General features: G+C 49.1%; 1 protein-coding gene across 10 annotated transcripts in view; it reads right to left on the reverse strand.

Moving 5' to 3' along the window:
* The window catches only part of LOC144938461 (regulating synaptic membrane exocytosis protein 2-like), a 267,561-nt gene that overhangs the window by 144,959 nt on the left and 99,729 nt on the right, over positions 1-22,873 (reverse strand). For all 10 annotated transcript variants that reach the window (XM_078866297.1, XM_078866289.1, XM_078866291.1 and 7 more), the window contains 4 exons: positions 19,370-19,719; positions 13,660-13,865; positions 9,707-10,088; positions 8,136-8,752 (listed from right to left, as the gene is read on the reverse strand). In XM_078866297.1, the coding sequence (XP_078722423.1) occupies positions 8,136-8,752; positions 9,707-10,088; positions 13,660-13,865; positions 19,370-19,719 (1,555 nt within the window). The remainder of the gene's footprint in view (positions 1-8,135; positions 8,753-9,706; positions 10,089-13,659; positions 13,866-19,369; positions 19,720-22,873) is intronic.

Here is a 22,873-nt window from a genome sequence, read left to right on the forward strand (position 1 = left end):
TTAAAAAAAAAGTGCAAAAGATGTTTAGCACAATTTTTAACACGGACAATTTTTTCGCGATGTGACACCGTCCCGCGTGCGCACAGTGAGTACCGCCGAAAATACCTCCGCCACGTGGAGGGGAAAAAAACCTGCACTCGATAATGCGGAAGAGTCAGAGGTGGTGGAGTTGCTTGAGTTCCGTTGTGAGGAGGAGCTGTCTCATGAGGATCTGATGCAGCTGGAACAACAACGACTACAAGGAGCTGTACCAGCAGCAGCAGAAGAAAAATTCTGTCCAGCTGTCTTTGGACAGATGTTTTATCTTACATTCTATAATCAAGCCGGAAGGTCCAGAGAAGAGTGCAGAAGAAAGTCAGCTTCCTCTGGCGCACATCGCTGTGGCTCCAGCTTCATTGTCAGATGAAGGGGCAGGATATCCTGCTGCTTCTTTGTCTGCATAACTCCACCACGTCTGTATAACTCCATCAGCAATATCTTCAACTATCTCTGGCAAGTTGTATCGAATTATTCGTATTCATTATTCGGTAAAATGTCTGTTGACGTATAATGTTTCCAAATGTGGAGGGGGGAAACCGGAGGACCCAGAGAAAAAATCCACACGACCACAGGGAGAACATGCAAACTTAAAATTTACAGGTGCGAGGGTCGGGATCAAACACACGACCTCCTGTATACCAAGCGAAGTATTTAACATCTCGCCACCGTGATCCCTACTTGTTTGAACACGTGAGCAGAAGCCACGATATGTGTGGTACGTCTGGTTGGCGCAGCTCCCAAGATCGGAAGGAGAGGGCCTTCACTGTAAATCGACAGCGTGCGTCAAAGGTGTAAATAACGAGGCAACACTTTCCAGGCACGATGCCAAACAAACGGAAGGGCAACAAGCTCGTAAAAAAAAGGAAGTAATAGACAGCCATTTTAATACTCCACAAAGCTCTTGTTGTCATCCAGTGAAATAGGCACGCACGAGAGAAGGAGTCTATTTTGTCGAGCGCCTCTCGCCTGACACTCGGTTCAGAGTTACGAGGCTTCGGTTATTTTTTTGGGGCATTTGCACACTTCACCCTGGCACGGGCGGCACAGGTGCTCGACGCACGGGTCCCGTGGTTTCCCCTCCCATGTGCGCGGCTCGACCATTTAGCGCTCGGCAATCGCTTTTCATTATTCATGTTTATATTTAGGCCCGTATTGCGCGCGCCGAGACAAAGGATGACACGGCAGGCTTTTTTTTTCGTCACCGGCGTTTCCATTGACTGTGAATTACCGCACGAATATTCACGCGACGCGCAACGAGGGAGCAACGCGGGCTCGTCTCGACGGGTGAGTCAGGCCCCTCATGGGTCAACGCGAGTCACGGTCAATACGTCAAAGTGTTCCGATACCTTAACACGCATTCGGCAGTGCTCTCCCCTCCATTGATGGTCCTCGTCCACGTGGTGGAAGTTCCACATTCGTACGGCTGTGCCAAATGCTTTTCAGACCTGACAAAGTAAACACCCAACCAGGATTTTAACTTGCAACCTTCTGGGTTGATTGTTGGCCAATGTGCCATAGCACCAACATTAAAGCGAACTATATCATCATCAATTCCAAATCCAATGCTCCATGAAAACCACTCGATAATGATGCCATCACCTATAGCCATACACCTGTAATCTTGTGGATTGACAGTCCATTTCACTACCACGTGCCAGTGCATGTATTTCTGCGGCACCTATTGTGCTTGGTCTGAAGTGCGCACTTATGGATTTCTACAGCTGTTGCTGCCCTTCGAACAATTGGAAATTGCTCCCATAAAAACCATGTACACGATCGTTTTCTCTCTTAACATTCATTGCTGAAAGTTTTAAGTCTAATCCCCAAGTCGTTCATCGTTCTAGCCCGATTAGACGGTCACAAATAGTACAAATAAATCAAAATTGCGCTGGCACGCACGCGGTAGATCACACGCGACAGTTTGCTTGACGTGGATTGCGCGGATCACGAATCTGGCATCAGGGCTGGATTTGAAAACCATCGTCCTATCAGGCATTACCAGCACGTTCAACCTGCCGTTCTCCAACATGGCCGAAACTCAGCGCCGACTGCTGTTAAAATGGAAATAACGCGCTGCCTGTCGCCTTGCCCATGCGGCGGAACGTATTCATTAGGTGAAATGATGCGTGAGTCGCGGCGCACTGAAATTAAATACCTCCATCACCGCGGGGAGGCTGCGCAAAACAAACGGTATACGCGTACGTGGAAGAGTCACCGCAGGAAAAATAAGTTGCCCCCCCCCCCCGCTCCCATTTAATTGAGATATTTGCCACAATCCCATTTTACTTTTTTGCCTGACATTGCAACGAAGGTTGAAACGTTCTTTTTTTTTCGCATTAGATGTCATGAACTCTCCGCATTGTAACCGGTGGAGATTGCGCCACGGCGTATTGGACAGCACACCGGACTTGATTAATCGTATTCGTTGGTGAATGCTGCTGTGTTGACAGTGGTGCACAAGCGCAAACAACAACAAAACTCACCACATGCGTCAGTAGCACTGTGCAGCCAGACACATAACTGGGTACGGGCACGGTTAGTCGATCGGCAGGTCACGTGTGGTGGGGTTAAACGTGGATATTCCAAACGCTTCTAAGATGTCGGGCCCAGGCTGGAAATCAGTTGAAATGACCTCCAGAGGGGGCTCTTTAGAGATCGCTCTTGTGGCGGCCTTTCTGTCAGCAGTGACATCGGCATCGTTCCCTTCACTTACCTGGCTAGTTTACAGCCTGAGAGCCAAAACCACACGGAGACTCCCCCCGCCCCCTTTCGGTATTTTGTTCCTCAATATTCGCGGCGTAAATGATTACTTTAAGCCGCTCTGCACAATTTTTGCAAATTGTTGATGAATTGCTTGGAGTTAGAGCATCAGCACAGCCCCCAGTCTGGGACCATCAACTCGCAACGCTTTGAGATCCGGCGCAACCTTTGGTGGATGCCAAATTTGAACTGAGAAGCTCAGTTTGGCCTGCTCAGTGCTCTGATGCAATGAAAGGCCCCTTAGCAAACTCCAGTATTTTGAGCCTCGAAGTTAGAAATCTCACCTGTGATGCCATGATATTCTAATACTCATTTGAATCCTAGCCTGGTTGCAGATGTCATACACAGCTTCTGACAATAACTTTATTTTTTATTTTTATTTTACCAGGTAAGGCCCACTGAGCTTTCTAGCTCTTAATGATTCGCATTGCTGGGAAGTCATTACAACTCAGAGGAGACTGAAATATGCAGTTCGGTGTCTATAAAAAGGCAATAGATAAATAAGTGAGCAAAAATATAAAGACAAACGGACGAACACTTGGCACGTTAATAAATCATAAATAAACTAAGAAAATAAACAAGGCTGAGGCTATGAGCATGGAAGGCCATAATGGGGTTAGTGTTGCATTGATGCTATCAGGAGACTTCGGTAAGTGGCAATGAGCAAAGGGAAAACCGTATTTGCCACGAGTGTCACATTTAAATTGTTCAGGCGATGGAAGGACAGACTGGAAGTCTGCCAAACAGGCTATGACAGGCCCTGGTCCCATGGGATTAAGATGTTAAATGAAGCGTTGTGCGCCGAGATGGAAGATTGGACTGACATTGTTTAACTACAAACAGGACGGGAGAGGAGGGAGTTTATTGGGCTGCCAAGGGAGAGCAAATTCAGAATTCCTGCCGCTCCAGAGATAATGATAATGGGATTTCCCCTCAGGATTCAGGGCCTCGCTCCCATTCTGAATTGCCAACCCAAGCGGCCCAGGATCCTCAAATTTACAGCTCACGCCTCCTCCTCCAGCCTCGCAGATAAGAAACCAGAATCTCTTATGGTCATGGAAACGGCTGCCTTTTTTTTACAGTAGCCTACAACCTACTTATGCATTTGTGTCTAGGGTGATAGACTGAGAGTCCGTTTCATCAAAGTTATTCTCCTTGGTTTCTAATTCCAAACGTCTTATGACACCTATGCTTTTATCAAGCAGCATTTAGCATGATAATAACAATGCAATTTATAATGCACACAACATTTCAGAGCTATAAATGACCTCGACTGAGGCGTGGAGCCAAGATGAGCGTCACCTGAAGGCCAGGCGAAAGAAGTGGGCCGTTCATTATTTCTTAAAAATAGAGATTTTAAAATGCTGCAGGGGAATGTTCAGCGGGATGGCACTCCATTTGGCGGGGGTAGCCCAGCTCTGCTTGGGGGCAACGGGAGCGAAGAGGGGTACACGGTGGACGACTGCAAGTGGAGGCACAGTGGCAGAAGCAGCAGGCGACATTTTCGCTGACCCTGCTGGCGATGGGAAGGGAGCGGAGGGAGGCGAGGGAATTCTAGCCGAGGACGGCGGGCGCCGAAGATGACACGAGGGAGATGGCTTTGCAGCCGTTGGGAGTTCCTTGAGGTTGCTCGATGAAAATCGAACTGGGACGGGAATTGCAGAAGTTGAAGCGAGACCTGACTAAGCTGTACGCGAGGGTATTGCCAATTTCTGGTGGAGATGGGTGGAGGTAAGTGATGGAGGGCCTGATTATGTGGTTGGGTGTGGCTGTCGGACATGGTGAAATCGAGGGTGATGCTGAGGGACTTGGTGTGGAGTTGCATAGTGGAGCCAGCGATTAGTTGGACATGGTGACATGCAGTCTGGTGCTGATCAGGCACAAATCATTTTATGTATGTTGAACTTCTCCCACACTGTAGGTAGTCAACCGTGCTAAACGGGGGTGTGGGGGAATGACATTTTGTTTGAATTTTCATGCAAACCAAATTGAAATCACCCGATGCCACATAATGGCACTTTTTGGTGGGAAAATAACATAAAGTGTCAAACGTTCATATTTTCTTTCGAACTGCTTTTTGGGTTTAGTTTGTTGTCTTTCCCCCACACCTCTGATTAGCGCGATTGACCAAGTGCGATTGACCAAGTACGGGAACAAAATAAGTTCAACGTAGATACATATATATATATTTTACGTTGATCTAACAATTGGAGAACAACATCCGTGATATAAAGTGTATAGCCACGAACTCTATCTCATAGCCCTGCCCCTTTCCTGATTATCTCCAATCCCCCACCACCTCACCCACAGCCAGATTGATACAACCCAACCCTGCATTCGCAAATGCACCACCACAAACCACTGAGCATATCGCTTGAAAGTGCGGCCTGTTTCTACTTTAAGTGGCCTGTTGCACAACTGCTCACAATCAGCAGCAACGACGGCCACGTGTAAGCGATTCAGTTGCATGCAACCAGGTGACGAATCTGATCGCTTTGCCTTCAGATCATTCAGATAACCCCCCCACCCACCCATTTATTATACTAAATGTGTGGGGGGGGGGGGGTATTAGACACTTGCCCAATACATTAATTAACCATCGATGGAGATCAAGCCCAGAAGTTCCAGGCAGTCAGTTGATCCGTGTGACTTGTCAATATACCTGGCAGCTCATTAGAGTTGCAAACAGGATTTGATACGGCGGCAGACACCAGATCAACATTTACTATGAACTGTTTTTTTTTGCAGGTAAGGGGCAAAGGTTGATGGCCCATGTTTGTTTTCTTTAACACCCCCCCCCGCCATCCACAGTGGGACAATAATGACACAGCAGAGTCAGTGACAACGACTTACACCAGTCACAAGACGCAGAGTGAACACTCATCGGTGAATGGGCCCGTCCTTCGGAGTAAACAGGTTGATTTACGCGTGGATGAATGCAGTCATCCCAAGGTATGAAAAGAAGTGTACTCGTTAATAATTCATACTTGGGACATCCCCTCTGGGTCATGATAATGCACGCGATGAAAGAGTGCGGCAGGGCAGCAAATCATCGCGCGGCTTTGTCTACCTGTTTCAATTAAGGACACTTTATTCCGTAATTAAAATTAAATATTGCTTGGGCCGGTAGCAGGTGTTCGAGGAGGAAACGTGTTTTCACACTCAGCGGCTTTAAACATGGATTGTTGAGAAGCGGAGACTGTTTTTTCGTGGATACAAACTTTTGTTTAAGCCAAAACATGTGTGCGAGTTCACCAGTAAATATTCCAGTATTTCGCTATTGAGAAAAATCGTCATTTAACCCTAGAAGCTGCTACCCAGACACCTCCATGTATATATAAAAAAAATGTCTACTTGTAACGCGCGCGGATAGTATTTGCTCGCTCTCGACAAGAGAGAACGACTCAGAGGAACGAAGAGGGATCCCAGACATGCAAGCAATAAGCCACCAAATCACCCCCCCCCCCCAACACCCACCAAAGCTCTGCGGTTCTCTACATATGAAGTTATTATCGGCAAATTAATGAGTGTTTACATGTGGGAGGAAACTGGAGCACCCGCAGCAAATCCATGCATACAAGGGGGCAACACTCTATCCCAGACGGATGGAACAGGTGTAGTCCACACCTGCTGTACCGCCATCTCCTGGCGAGCCAGGGTAAGACACCTAGAAGCCCGTGGAGAAGGGAGCTCAACAACATTTGTGTGATCCGCCAACCCTGGCCTCCAGTGCTGGATTGCAGGCGTGCACCAGCACTTCGTAAAGAGTAATTTGTGTGATTTGAACCGGGGTTGCCTGCTTCAGAGACAGCCATGCAACACTTCACAACCTTGGTGAAATATAGCCCCATATACATATCTGGAATAACTTCACATACTCTTGGATACCTCCATTCACCGCAATGATACATTAAACATTCCAATCGTATCAAATTTCTGGTGCACCTCAAAACGTTGTGAATATCAACTCTTAAATATAACATTCTACAACAAACCCCTGTGGATTTCCATACACCCTCCAATATCACACATCAGCAACTGACACGTGAACACATGATTAAATAACTCCACGTGCCAGATGCCTGTACACACTGCCCCGAATACCACCACATATCCCTAAGTACATCCACATAATGATGCTTATACTGGAAGGCATCACTGAGTCTCGATACTTTTGCACCTGGGTTCTGCTGTTGGGATGTTTGGCCACTCTATTCCTAAAGAGTGTAACGTGTACCAGAGGAACCCCGGAGTACCTGGGAGGGAAAAAAACTCACACGTAAAAGGAGATAACGCTCAAATGTCCACATGAATGGGTTGCTGAACTCACTTTCTGAACGGCTTTTCCCGGCCACCTTTTAACCCCAGGTCTTTGGAGAGGACCACAAACCCACACTGGACCATGAGCCTGTGCCACCACAAGCTCGAGGCCTCACACCAGCGTGACCCCAAGGTGCGCACAGAGACCCATACCCCTCATTGTCACCCTGGACACATTCGAGTAGAACCACCCCCCCCCAAAAAAAAAAAACACAAGAGAACAAAATACAAAGATCCCCCGTAAAGCCTTAACAGACTGTTGGGGGGCAAGTGCTGTTAGCGAGCACCTATGAAGGCATGTACGGAACACGAGGTGATGCGTGGCCAGCACCACGCCCGGCTGCCTTTGTCTCCCCATTGCTGATCTTTGCATATCACAATAGGTGCTCATTTGAGCCTGAGCTGACCTAGGGTAGTAGTATAGAGCAGTAGTAGTACAGTAATAGTCCGGGGAGGCCCATGACCAGTTCAGATAATCGTCACTTGTGCTGGCCACAAGCGGGAATCAAACTCGGGTTGCCGGGTTCGTAGGGCAGCTCCCTAACCACGACACTACTGCTCCCCACAAGAACATATGCATACCCAAAGCCATCTACATAACGTTACCACGTTCATGTAACTCTGCCACAATCTATACAACCGTGAACTCCTCCATGAAACCCCACTACAACACATGTATTAACCAAATCCCTTTCATATAACCCTACAAAAATCTACACAACCACATATCCCTCCACGTAACCCCACCATAATCCACACAACTCCAAATCCCTCCACGTAACCCCACCACAATCTACACAACTCCAAATCCCTACCACGTAACCCCACCACAATCTACACAACTCCAAATCCCTACCACGTAACCCCACCACACTCTACACAACTCCATATCCCTCCACGTAACCCCACCACAATCCACGAAGCTCCAGGCCCTTCCGTGTGGCGGCACGCTGCCTGCGCGGGGCGCTGGCTCCCGAACCCGGCGGTCTGCGCCGGCCGCCGCCGCCGCCCCCCACCTTTCTCGCTGACGCTCTCGCTCTCGATCTCCACGTCCTCGCAGCTCGTGTACTCGGGCGTCGACGCGAGCTCCTCCTCGGAGCTGCTCATCGACATCTGCCGCTTCTTGCCCGACGCCCCCCCCGATCCGCCGCCACCGCCGCTGCCGCTCCCCGAGCCTCCACCGCCCCCGCTCCCTCCTCCGCCTCCTCCCTTCTTCTGCTTGTGCGGCTTAGACGGCCGTATCGACTCGGACTGGTCCGAGCTGAGCGAGTCGTTGCGCAGCATGCTCTCCAGCTTCTCGCGCTTGCTCCTGCGCGCGCCGGCCGCGGCCGCGGCGGCCGAGCTGGGGTCGAGCCGCTGCTGCTGCTGCTGGCTTTGAGACTTGGACGGCCTCGTGGCGGCGGAGATCCCCGAGGTGCCGGCTCTCTCCGACGCCGACGCCCCTGGCGGCGGCACGGCAGTCGCGGGGCTGTGCCGCGGGGGCGTGGGGCTCTGGTAGGGGCCCCCCTCGGAGCGCTCCGTCGAGTAGGAGCGCTGCTGCACCGGTGCCGAGTCTTTGCCCGCCCGCCGCTGATCGTCCATGGCAGACGCTCCCCCACCTGCCGCCGCTGCTGCTGCTGTGCCGCCACGTTGCCTGAAGTTCAAAGATAAAAAGTCATGCAATCTTCACGTATATTCCCTTTTTTTATCAGGAAAGGCCTGCTGAGCTTTATAGGTTTTTTTTTCAGAAACGACCTGGCCACAAATGAAAGCTTAACTAAGTGAAATATCACGTGGAAATTTGCAGCAGCCAAATACTGTAAATGCGTGATGTTGATTCTAAATGTGGATGGAAAAAACGGAGGACCCGGAGGAAAATCCACACAACCACGAGAATAGACACCGCAAGCTCAAAATGAACAGGAGTCAGGGTTGGGATCGAACCCACGACCTCCTGCACACCAGGCGAGGTACTTAACATCTCACCACCACGGCAACTGACCGAGTGCCAGAATGATTGGTAACTTTTTTTATTTAATTGCACATTGACGAAGTTACTCACTTGTGGAATAACAAAATACATAAGCCGACGATATGTCTCCTTCATATTCCCTTCTCTGCACAAGTTATCAGATCCACTCAATTCCCAACATCCTGATTACTCCACCCCTAGCCTGCCAGTGCTGGTGAGGCGGCAACACCTCGAGCTGCCCTTTCCCTCCCTCCACCCCCCCCCTCCATCCACCCCTCCATCTCTCCCCCTCCCTCCCCCCCCTCTATCCATCCCTCCCTCCCCTCTTCCTCCATTCCTCCATTCCTCCCCCCCTCCCTCCCCCTCCCTCCATCCCCCCCTCTCCATCCCCTCCTCTCCCTCCATACCTTCATACCTTCATCCCCCCCCTCCATCCCTCCCCATCCCTCCCCCTCCATCCATCCCTCCCTCCCCCTTCCTCCATTCCTCCCCCCCTCCCTCCCCCCCTCCTTGACCCTCCCTCCATCCCCCCCTCTCCATCCTCCCCTCTCCCTCCATACCTTCATCCCCCCCTCCATCCCTCCCTCCATCCCTCACCCGCCCCCCCCCTCCGATCTCACCCCGCCCGACGCCCACCTGGCGTGCCGCTCCCTGCGCGCCCCTCCGCCGGCCGGCGGCGGCGGCGGCGGGAGCCCTCCCTGCTCCGTCTCCGTGAACGCCAGCGCCACGTCGCTGTGCCTGCGCTCGTGGCGGGCGCGCGACACCTCCGCCTGCATGCGCATGCGCTCCTCGTCCGGCGCCGGGCGCACCGGGTAGCGAGCCAGGTTGGGGTCACTGCGGTAGCGCCCTTGCGCCGGTGGCTCTGGCTGCAGCTGCTGCTCCGGATCCACGGGGGTGCCGGACGCCGCTGACGCCGACGCAGCAGCTGCTGCCGCGTCTCCCTCCACGCCGCTCGGTTTTGATGGCGCCACGGGCTGGCCTTGCTGGGACGTGGACGGCTCTCCCCTTTGCCCTGTGTCTGCGAGGTGCCGGGGGTGGGAGGGGTGCGGGACGTCGGCGTGTTGCGCGATTGCGACGGCAGCGGCGGAGGCGTTGGTTAGAAAGAGGGCGAGCGCTAACCGCGACCGCCATACTCGCTGAACATAACATGATGTGTTAACGAAAGCAGCATTAAGAGGTCGATCCAATTGGTCAGGTAAGAGTTTGTCGCACCTCTCCATTGGGAGAATGAGTGTCGGTTGGCGCTCATCTCTCTTGGCTACGCTGAGCCAGTGGTGGAAATACCACGTCTCCACGGTGAATGGCAGTGTCTCCATAACCACTGTTAACAACCACCGTTAACTTCCCACAAGGCAGCACTTATTATTATTATCTCATTTCCCCCCGGATAGATCACGGGCTTCAACTCGAGACATTCCTTCCACCACAGCCTTCCCCTTGATGCGATGTCTGCTCATATTAGGAAGCCACTAGAGCTATCTATCCAGCTTTAAATCTACATTGAAAACTCATTTCTTTAGAACAGTTTTTTTGGGTTTGGTTCGTTGTCTTTCCCGCGCGCCTATTATCATGGTTGGCTATGTATGGTGCGAAAGAAGTTCAGCATACATGCGGTGTGAGCTGGCCGATGGTGTGATCTGTTGCGAGCAATTTTCAAACATTATATTTGAGCCACACCATGCCTCATGATGGCCTGTCCGTTCACACAAGCCCCCGCACCCAGTACAACACGGGGTGTGGGGGTGGGAAGCTTCACCCAGAAGTGGATAGGCAAAAGGGTTGAGCATCATCACTGTTACAACAATCACTAAATATCATCGTATATAATTTACATTACACAACCAATTATTCGTTTCGTAGACACTCAATTCGATTTACAATTCAGAACTTCTGCAAACAAAGTTTACCACAGATGGCCCCCGAGCAAAATGTTCGGCAGAATCAAGGCTTTGCAAGCGGCACCAACAATTTACAGCTGTGCCTTCGATAGCGGCTGCTGCAAGTTTCAGAGTTGGCGGGGCCAAGTGTCTGACGGGAACTAAACTACATCTCAACCGTGCCGTAAATTCACACGTTGGGGTGGTCGGGGGCCAGAGGGGGGGGGGGGGGGTTCCACTGGGCGATGTGTCTTGATCACAGTCAAGGACGCGAGCACGTTTCGCGATGGCGAGCGCAACACCACTGAGAGGGACCAAAGGAACTCTGGACAATATGTTATATTCCTTCCCGTTCTGTGTCCAGCTCGTTTGGGAAGAAAAGGCGACCATAAAGTTGTGGCCTGGCATCTAAACCCAGGATCACAGAATTCAAGACCTGTGTCCCATTCCCCTCCATCATCTAAACCCAGGCTCACAGAGTCCAGGACCTTTTTCTCAATCACCTTCCTCAACTAAACCCAGGATCACAAAGTTCAGGATCTGTGTCCCAATCCCCTCCCTCAACTCAACCCAGGATCGCAGAATTCAGGATCTGTGTCCCAATCCCCTCCCTCAACTAAACCCAGCATCACAGAGTACAGGACCTGTGTCCCACAGAGTGTATGTACCCTATGCCCAACCCCTTCCCTGAGCCGCGCTTTGTGCTCTGTACCACGCACTGTTATTGAAATACAATACAAACACATAAACATCCAACTCTGCGATGCACACATCGAGTTCCCTTCGCATCAATGGTGGATGCCCTACACAGAGAGAGAGCTTGGCTATATCTGCATGAATGTGGAATTTCCACCTCTGGCTCAAGAGAATCGATGGGAGATGTAGCGTAGTCCCTTTTCCCATTTGAGCATGGAGGTAATTTGACTTTCATTGACAAGTGTCACGTAATAGAGGTGAGCAAGGCAAGGCATTTGCGAATGTGTTAAAGTGGACAAAGATGTTGATATAAAGCAATGATCCATACTTTATCAGCAACACTTTGGAAGTTGGAGGTGTCCTGCTTGTGAATGACCCCCAGTGGTCGTTGCATAGATCACAGATAAGGGGCATTGTACTGTGCAAATACATAAATAAAATATACAGTCCCTCCAGAAAAACGCGATTATGCGATCGCAAGATTCCACGCAAAATCAGCCAAAGTCCGCATATTTATGCGGGGGGCGCGTTTTTTCAAATACGCCGCACTTTCGCCGCATAAATTGCAGATTTCCGCGCGCAAAATATGCGGGCTTGCATGATTTCATAATCCCCGCATTTTCGTTGCAAAAAGTCACATATATCTTAGCAGAAAGTTGAAAAATGTTGCGTTTACTTCACACAAGCGCAGCCATTTCCCCTGTTGCCATGGGAACGTTATGAAGTGACGTCACTCATTACGCGACATCATTGAAAAGCTGCAAACCCCGCGATGCCAATTAAACCATGATGAAGAGTTTATGCAACTTTACAGTTGTAAGATTGCACTTTTTGTTAGTAGTATGTAATTTTACATTACTGTAAGACTGTACTGTTACTGTATTGCTTACGTTAATGTGCACTGAAAACACTTATTTTAACAGAAGATGTCTGTTTTGTATAGCTACCTCTGTAAAACAGGAAGCACACATTTTATTTTTTAATATTTTATTTATTCATTTTTACAGAAGTTGTAGCATATTCATTTTGTAAAGCTACAGAACTTGTTCGACTCATTGTTTTGTAAGTTTGAGCCATCTGTTTGTTAAGGTCTGAAATAAAACAAGATGAGAACTTAAATATTCCCAGCACTTTCTGTGATGTAGTATGCTTGCTTATCATAGGAAGTAATAAGAAATGACTCTTTACATTAAAGTAGTAGCCTAGTGAATAGGGTGTTGGGGGAATCACTTTTTTTTCTCTTTTTCATCAAACCGCAGTTTTTGCAAGTTCCCGCAATTTTTGCAAGTTCCCGCAATTTAATCGCATAAAATTGCATAAATATCCCGCATATTCCATCGCATTTTTTAAGAAAACGTGCCGCATAATCAACGATTTTTGCCCGCAACAATCACCAAAAAACTCCGCGTTTTTCTGGAGGGACTGAATATACTACCATCACCAACACTCATCACTCTCACCACCGTTATCCATAGTCATCACCACCACTACCACCATCACCATCCCCAATCATCACCAGTACCACTATAATCATCATCACCACCACCACCATCATTTTCATCACCAGCACCACCGATGAATAGTGGTGATGATAATGATCGTAGTGCCGGTGATGATGATTGGTGGTGGTATTAATGATGGTGATGATGGTGGTAGTGGTGCTGGTGATGATTGGTGGTGGTATTAATGATGGTGATGATGGTGGTAGTGGTACTGGTGATGATGATTGGTGGTGGTATTAATGATGGTGATGATGGTGGTAGTGGTGCTGGTGATGATGATTGGTGGTGGTATTAATGATGGTGATGATGGTGGTAGTGGTGCTGTTGATGACCATGAATAATGTTGGTGGTAGAAGTGATGACAGAAGAGGCATTTTTGGTGGTGGTGGTGGTGGTGGTGTAGTTGGTTCCTTCGGCAATGTCGGTGGTGTTAATGATTGACTACATGCACATTACTACCACCAGCACAACGACCATCATCACCACCATCACTGTCATCCACGCTGCTTCTCACCGTGCTTGTGTGAAGATCGTGAGCCGGGGCCTCCGCGCTGGCTGGCCCCCCGCTGCTGCTGCTGCTGCTGGGAGGGCCCCGCGGGGAGCCCCTTGCCGGAGGGACCGGCCTGCGCTTGCGCCAGGGCCGCCGCGGCGGCCGCTCGCCGCTCGTCGCGCATTCGCACGGCGCGCACGTCCAGGTCCCCCGAAGAGGCTGGGCGTTTCCTAGCGCACGGAGAGAGCGCGCGGTTACCCCTCGTAGTTACCCCTAGCAGTTACCCCACGGGGGTAACCCCATGCACGGCGAGAATGCGCGGTCACCGCTCGCGGTTACCCCTCGCGGTTACTCCGCGCACGACGAGAAAACACGGTTATCATTTGCAGTTACCCCTCGCGGTTACCCCCCCCCCCCCCCATGTACATTTTTTACACTGGGTACAAGATCATTGTGGCGAAGCGCTGGACTCGGGACAGTTTCAATTTAAAACCTGGTCCGGGGGTGGAATCAACAAATCATCTCTCTGTGGTCGATAAAAAGTTACCACTTGATGAAAAATAAACTGTGATTGTCGTAGGATTCTGGAAATTCAGCCACTTTGCTCAGGGCCGTAACTAGACATAGCCCTTGGGTCAATGACCTAAACATGACTTATTGGCACCAATCGGGGGTAGAAAATGCTAACAATGCTGTACCTGGAGCATCTTATCTCTAGATCACGAACAAATATGATAGCGAGGTCACCGTGATGTCTTTTTTTATGAGGGTGGGGGTTGGCGAGCACCCTGCCAGGCTGTCTTTGTCTCCCTGGTGGCGATGTTTACACACTGCACTAGGTACTCATTTGCGGCTGAGTCAACCTTGGGGAGGTCCAGGACCGGTTCAGATAATCGCCTCCTGGCGTTGGCAGTGACCGGAAATCGAGGTTCATAGCACAGCGCGCTAACCGCTGCACCACCGCTCCCCACACTCCCGCACATGCATCACCGGTCAATCTCACGTCATCGGTTCATGAAAGGCCACCTGATGTTGAATTCTCACTCCGTGATTGGCCACCAAGGCCCCCCTCCCCCACCACCGCCCTATGCCTCGTGGCCCTGGAGTTGGTGACGTTTTGCGGACGAGGTGGTCTCTTATTTTTTTCCGCGTCGTATGAAATCAATGCGACTCGATGTTTGTTGTCGACGTTCTGTCCACATAAGTAGGTCAGGCCACAAATTAACAATAGCGGGCGATCAATCAAAATTGTGCCTCTCTCTCTCTCCCCGACTCTCCGAACGCCGCCCCTTGCTTGCTGCCTTCACGGGTCAAAGAGGAAACGATCAGCATTCCTCCCCCAGTTCATTTACACCAGTGCCTAAAATTAATCATCGGCTCGCGAATCTGTCGCCGCGCGTTATCACCCAGCTCGCGGCGTACCGCCTGCAGATCTCTCCCGCACGCGCTCAGTGCCGAGGCATCGCAGCCTACATATAACGTCGTTGCTCATCTGTGTCAAAAGTAACTCGCAATGTTTAAGAGAAATTCATATTTTTCTCTACATTACTCGCCAGCCATAATTATTTGTTTGGTTGAAATTGGTGCTGACTAACTGCGGTTGAGAAGCATGGTCAATCACAACAACAAGAAAAACCAAAACAAACTGAAAATCTCACAAGGAAGCATGGAGAGATGCATGCCTGGAATTGCATTGGTTTACAATGGATGATGGCCAATGGTCAAGAATAATATTAATGCATTCGAGGAGACGCCCACCAAGAAGATGGAGCAATGAGATCGATCAGCTCGTGTGCATGTGCTAGGTAGATTGGTCCGTGACCTCCTGCCAGCAAGCCTTTCACACTTCACATGGCATCTAGGTACACCTAGCCTGGCACAAGTGTTGTGGTGAAGTCACCACCACTTAGTTGGGAACGCCAGCTGCTGTGTTGTTGTCGCATCTCAGGGTAGTGGGAGGTGGCGGTGACTTGGGAAGGCCTTCATCCAACAGTGGATTGACCATGGCTAATGATGATGATTACATGCATGGGGTTACAATGTGAAATTACACCACACTCAAATGATCAATGGGTGGTGCTCATCCTGGGGGTCCTGAGCCAGTGGTGTAAAATTCCCCTCCGCAGCCAACACTGTATCCATATAACATCCATCGCCACTTGTTTTATATATACCAGAGAGAGATACTGCGCTGAGCCAAACGACGACCTGGATTTGGTGCCAGACTGCCCTACTATTCAATTATTGCACCATTATTAGTAAGCCATCGTGAATGATTATATTCGTAATTATTCCCGAGAAAGTCTCATCGAGTCTCAAAGTTAATTTCAGGAGCGTTCTGTATTGGATGTGTAACCAATTCCTTCATTAGTGATGTCTTTCGTTTCAACCCAACACTCAAATTTAAATTCCGCTCAAGTCTAAATTCTACTCGAATGCCACCATAAATGAGGAACCTAACAGGCGGTGACGATATGGGCAACGATGTCACCTATATGCCTCGTGGCCCTGGAGTTGGTGAGAATAGAGAGGAAATGTTCCCGTGAGAAAGCCACGATCAGTGGTTCCAATCAGGGCCGGATTAAGATTGTGTAGGCCCCTGGGCTACAGGTACTGTGAGTTCCCCAATAATATTTTCCAAAAGAAAACAAAGTAAATAAAAATACAAATTATTTTTCCAAGGCTAACAACAAATCAAATTCAGCATTCACGAGTGAAATAACTTTTCACTTCATCTCTGGAGGCCCTTCCAGCTGGCGGAGGCCCCTGGGCTGCAGCCCCTAAAGCCCCCGTGCCTTCATCCAGCCCTGGTTCCAATTGATGTGGCCGAGAGCACTGAATCAATCTGTCAAAGCTATTTCCAGAGGGGGTGGAGCGGTGTGCACAGTGGCAATGTGCCTACATATGTTGAACTTCTTTCGCACCGTACGTAGCCAGCTGTGCTCACACGACAAACTCCAGTGACTTGAGTTCGATTTGCTGTCCTCGGTGGCAAGCGATATATTTTACCGGCCCACGCCGGCCCGTTTGGCAAAGTGTGGACAAAAGACCCACACGACTGGCAGGCCTTCATCCAGTAGTGGATTAATTGGCAAAGGTCTGTACATTGCATCCCACTGGGATTTTTGGACACAGCGTTGATGTACGGTGATTTTTCTGGGATATTTTGTTGTTTTTTCCTGGATTATCTGTTTGCACATAGTCAATTTAACATGTTTTTTTATTCATGTTTTTGTCTTTTGTTTGTTGCGGTCACACCCGATTCAAGATCCGAATGGCTCACAGGGCTATACCAAATAAATGAAACTTAAACTGAATTATACGTTTGGAATTCTAAATGTTATCGATAAGCAGAAGGTTTGCTTGTTAACAATTGGTTGAAAGCAGAGATATTCAGGCAAGATTCATCGACTGCAGGGCGTATAGAAGGTCGGGTTGCCTTCAAACGAAGCTCCACTTTATGTTAAAGCCATCAATGGGCCACCGCTTACAGCATTCCTCCAGGTATCGTGATCCAATGCCCCTAGCCAGGGCCAAATCCAATAAGTCATCGACATATAATCTCCACGTGAAGAAGATGTTATGGTCACCTCAAAGATGTGGCTTTTTATTATTGTTATTGTCAATGTCCACGTAAATAGTAAACGAAAATAGTGGCAATTTATTCAGTGTACGTGGGTGCCGAAATTTACTGCAGGAGCAATATAGTTCCAAAAGAACATAGCTCAGTGTTGTCACCTACGGTGTTACACGCAGGTAAAACATTCCACCTAGAACTGTGGACCAGCAGATGGCAAGTAGCAGAGCAACATGTCCACGATTCACACCTCACCATCCACTCTCTCAACCAATCTCGGCTCTGTCTGCATCCGGATTGGCTCAAGCCATCTGCGGCGTTCACAAAAGTTAAGTTCTACCCTTACTTTAAAAAACGAAATCTACCCTTGGAGGCCAATATTTTGTCATATCTCCCTCTGACTATAACAGCTGCCCCCTCTACATCCTTTATACATCACTCACCGCTGAACTACAATTGATCCAGAATGTACGCGGAAGACTTCTTCCTTCTCATCGACCCTCAGCCCCGTGTTTTATTGCAGATCGTAAGCTCCGTTTGCGAGCACGACCACAGCCCAAGATCCCCATAGCTCTCTCTCTCGCGCGTCTTCCCAGGATGTACCGCGTATGGTCGTTAGATACAGAACTCCCTCCTCCCCCTGGTCATCTGCACCGCTGACTCAACCTCCCTGCTTTCCGAGGCCTTGCTCAAGACTATCCTCTTCTCTGCTCATAATCAACTGCTCCCCATCCAATTCCAATATCGTTCCGGCAGTTAACATAGTTAACATCTCGGTGGCGAAATGTTAACTACAATTGCCTGGTGTACAGGGTATCGTGAGTTCGATCCCGACCCTGACGATGCCTATATATTTGGAGTTTGCATGTTCCTCTCCCTGTGGTCCCGTGGATCTTTCTCCGGGTCCTCCGGTTTGTCCCTCCACATTTAGAATTAACGTGCGTTTAGAGCATATGGCTGCTATAAATTTCCACATGATAAGCCACTTCATGGAGCTATCGTTTGTGATGGCCAGGTCGCTTCTGAAAAAAATGGCTATATAGCTCAGTGGGCCTTACCTGGTAAAATAAAAAATATATATAGAAAAATGTAGAGTTTTAAATAGTTTATGGTGTCTCGTCATCAAACAGAGTGTTCATTCGGAGATCTCGCAGGCAGATGCAACGCCTCGTGTTCGAGAGCGGCATACGGAAGCGGATACCGCAGAACTAATTATGATATCCTGTCAAGGCGGATTGGAAAGTGCAGCATCCCTCAGTGTGTATAAGCGGTGATTTGAAGGGATCTCAGAGGGGATAGTTCTGTGATATCTTCTTCCTCAGGCAAATCTCTGACATGTCGGGATGTTCTGCAAGAGTCATGAATTGATACATCACCTTCGAACAAGGCTGCTGTGACAATTGGAATTGAAAAAAGTTTAACTAATAAAGCTTGTGTCCTATACAGTTGGTACAGCAATTTGGGATGCTGTGTTGTTCAGATGCTCTGAGTTTTCATTCTGTAAGGTGACGAGGTGGCTTGGGGATTAACACAGTATCAGAGCACTGCTGATGAGATCTTGAATGAAAATCTCGTGATGTACAGCATTTTGATGGTCTAAACCAGGTTTCCAATAACTGCACGCCAAAACATGATATTAAATAAGTATGTCTTTTTTTTACTTAATTCGGCGTATGCCAGCGAATTTTGTTCAGATTGCCATGCAGGAGGACACGTGAGATGGGACACCACCTCGTGTGGATAAGAGGCAGCTAAATGGACCTCTGCAGCAGTTTTATGATATCACCTTTACGGAGGCCATTCCCTATCATGGGGCAATGTTAGAGAAGCGGCGTAGGAACCGAGAGTGCAGGCGGTTAAACTGCACTGGGACCCACGGGGCCGGAGGGGGGCCCAAGCGCCAGGCTGCTTCGATCTCTGTGTCTGGGGCCCGTGCCCAAAGCACGCTCCGCTCCGCCGCTTTCTTCCGGGAAATTTAGACCGGAAACGTTCACGGTCCCACACACACGCGACAGACACCGCACACGAGCGGTCCGAGTTTCCGTAACATTGCAAAATTCGTGGCGGAACCCAAATTGCGGAGATTTTTTTTGGGGGGGGAGTGGAGGGGTTGGTTTTCAACAAAATCGCTTCGCAAACTGCGATCGCTCGGCGGACCTCTCTCCGGGCGGCTCGCTGCGCGACCTCAGCGTCGCCTGCCTGTTGAGATCCTTCTGGGACAGGTTGGAGTCGTGGCGACGGAGCTGCGACGACGTCGACGGCTGCTGCTGCTGGTGGTTGTTTTCACCGCCAGGGGGCCCCGTCGCTCCCAGGGGGCTCTGCGACTGCGAGCGCTCCTGCAGGCGAAGGCGTTTCTCGCGCGGGGCGTCCGACGGCCCCGCCCGTGGGACGCCGCCGCCGGCTCCGTCCGGGGTGGTGGCCTGCTGCGGGCCGCCGCTGTAGAACCAGGCGCCCGACTTGATGAGAATCTCCTGCTGCTTGCGGCAGAGGTTGCACACCCACATCACCTGGAGGAGGGTAGCGTGGGAGGGTGTGGGTCGAGGGAGAAAGGTGGATGGGGTTGTGGTGGGGTGGGGGCAGGGCGGATGGGGATGAGAGTAAAAGAGAGAATCCAATGTGGATCAATGCAGAAGCCAATGGATCAATACGGTAGGATGGATAACAACGGGAACGTTCAAATCGTGTTGCACGTAACAAAAAATGGATGGAACCGGAAAGACAGGAGGGCCTAAGAGAGAATGGCTTAACGACGACATCATAAGAGATTGGTGCCTGAATGATGTGGCACCACTTGAGCATATTGGCACAAGACAGAGGAAAGTGGAAACAAATGACGACATGTGCAGTGGACACACCTACGAGCTGTCTGCTCACGAATCGTGATGATTATGAGAGAAGCTAAAGTGTCTCCCCCTGTGCTCGTCTTCCATTTGCCAGTAAAAAATATGATAATTGTTTTTTTACCCAGTTTTGTTGCCAGATAAAAGGGTTAAAAAAACAATTATCAGTCTTAAGCTAGTCGTGGAAATTCAAAATTCCTATGGAGGAAGTCAGTTTGACTCAGCTCATTGTCTTTCTGGGGTTGTCAAAACGAATATCACTTCGAACATTGAACAGTGGTTACCTTATACTTGCCCCGTCATAGCAATGTAGAATTTCAACTACTGGCTCAGGCCCATGAGCACCGCCCCGCATTATTGGAGAGGCACTTTGGGCAATAACTTTCATCAATAACATCAAGATACAGACTGACGCCACTTCAAGATGTCCTTACAGCATGCAAAGATTGTCTTGGAATTTACCTGGCAGGTTTCAACCTGATGTGAATAGACAGCCCAACTTAGCGCATCTTCCAAACCCTTATGTGCAAATGAGTTTAAATCCTGGTTGAGAGTTGACCCAGCCCATCATCCCTTCAAGGTAGATACAAATGTGTGCATGTTGAATTTATTTCGCACCGTACGTAGCCAACCACACTAATCGGAGGTGAGGGATTTATTGTCCTACGGAGAGACTCGCCCCCGCTGTGGGAATGATGAATTTCCACCACTGGCTCAAGGCTGTGAATGGGAGATTAGCACCCCCTCATATTTGATCATTTTGAGCTGTGTTGATGAGTGGAGTTACTTGCTCAATAAGTATTTATTGCTGGGTACACGCAGCTTGTAACAGTCATTGGGGAATGTCTCCAAGACCATCGGACTCGCTGCAACTGAAACCAAGCTCACGTGGATTTCCTGTATTCACTGGCGCAGTGCTCTGGCAAGGGCATGACTAACCCCCTTGTGACACCCAAATCACCTCTCATTGCCATCTTTGATGTGTTCCATCTGAACAGAGCAAATAGCCCACATCCCCATGTATCGCTTTACATTGTTCCGCTGATATCACATTTCTTTAAGGCTAAAATTATGTTTGAATATGATACTTAGTAATATTTCTTTATTTTCTGGAGGTGATCTGTATTTTACAAATATGTTTCTCGTGGATGTAAAGTAGTAATATCTGGTAACAACGCCAAAAATGTAGATGTTTTAAACTTAAGCTAAACATTAATCATGCATTTGGTTAGTTATACTTGAAAAGTAACAATGGATATGAAGATAGCAGGTCATGCATGATGTTGCAGATTAATCTATAGCAGCTGGGGTTTATTTAATGTACCTCTGTATTATTTCATAACTTAATTCTTTTCAGGCCCCACGATATTTAAAGTGCAATCTCTTGCTCACACCACTGCTGGCAAAAAGGACCTCCACTAGATGGAGCTCCAGAGAGTCCCTCTAGAGGGCATTTAGCCTACTCTTCCTCGCTGAAGAAGAGGAAGTGCCCGCGCTTTACCCCACCACACGCCACCTGCCGATCGACTGACTGTGGTGAGCCCATTGGTACTTGCTGGGTGGGCAGAGGCGGGGAGAATAACAAAAACAAAAACTTGCCCATTGTTTTAACTGCCACGTGGGATATTATTTTACTTTGATTAAACTATTATTTTTTTATTTTACCAGGTAAGGCCCAGTGAGCTATATAGCTATTTTTCGGAAGCGACCTGGCCACAAATGATAGCTCAACGAAGTGGCTTATCATGTGGAAATATTCGAAACACACGTTGATTCTAAATGTGGAGTGAAAAACCGGAGGACCTGGAGAAAAATCCACGCCACCACCCATTTTTTCAACTGAGATTGAGCTGTAGATCTCTGCATTCCCAGTTCAGTGTGCGAACCAACACACCGAGACAACCATCATCCTGTGGTGGGTATCCAATCGTACTGTTCGGTGAACATATGCGTAGGAGGGGGAGGGGGTGGGCTTAGACATCTTGCCTATTACAGGATTCCCTCGTTATTCGCGAGGGATACGTTCCGGAGATGCTTGTGAATAGCAAATGTCTCGGAAAATTATATTGGTTAGGATAGCTACCGCCTTAGTGCTGCGTGGAAGTGAATCGCAACACAAGCGGTCGTCTTGTCCTTTTTTGTTATTTTCTTTGAACCTATCTACATGACTTTTCCGAATCACCCAAGAACATGAACTCCTGAAGTCACGAAACAACAGATGCACTGCATTGCCCTCTGCTGAAGCAGTCGCCCTACAAAGTAGCCTACAATGCCTGTTGTATGCTTGGTGATTGCCCATCCAAGCACCGTCGAGGCTCAACCCTTCTTAGCTACTGCGATGTGACGTTATGGCCGATTTGACCGTGGCCCTTTGATTATTACCCCACGGTAAATTGGCCCTATTTGATTCACCTTTCGAGGCTTGGTGAAAACCCTTCATCAGATTCTCATTAAGCCCAAAGTGGAGTCATTATCGTGGGAGCGTTATCAGTAATCTTTTCATCTCGAAACTTAACATGTGTGTCTATTAACCCGAAGGCAAGCAGGTATATAGGCTGAGATGAAGGCTTAGCTCGGATTCAACAGGGAGCGCTGTGCATTCTCTATTGTTTGTTTTTCCTGTATTTATCACCCAGGGCCACTGCAGCTAATTGATTAATTTAATCCAGAAGCAGGGCAGGTGGATCACTTCACTATTCTGGCAAATCACCCGATGATGCTGGATGTAATTACTGGCGGAACGTCGTACTCAGATTGTAAATGTTGAGGATTTACTCTCCAACACACCGGTGGGTTGAAGTAGTAACTAATTGGCGCGTTG

The sequence above is a fragment of the Lampetra fluviatilis genome, chromosome 22 (genome assembly GCF_964198595.1).
Source record: "Lampetra fluviatilis chromosome 22, kcLamFluv1.1, whole genome shotgun sequence".
NCBI classification, from domain to species: Eukaryota; Metazoa; Chordata; class Hyperoartia; order Petromyzontiformes; family Petromyzontidae; genus Lampetra; species Lampetra fluviatilis.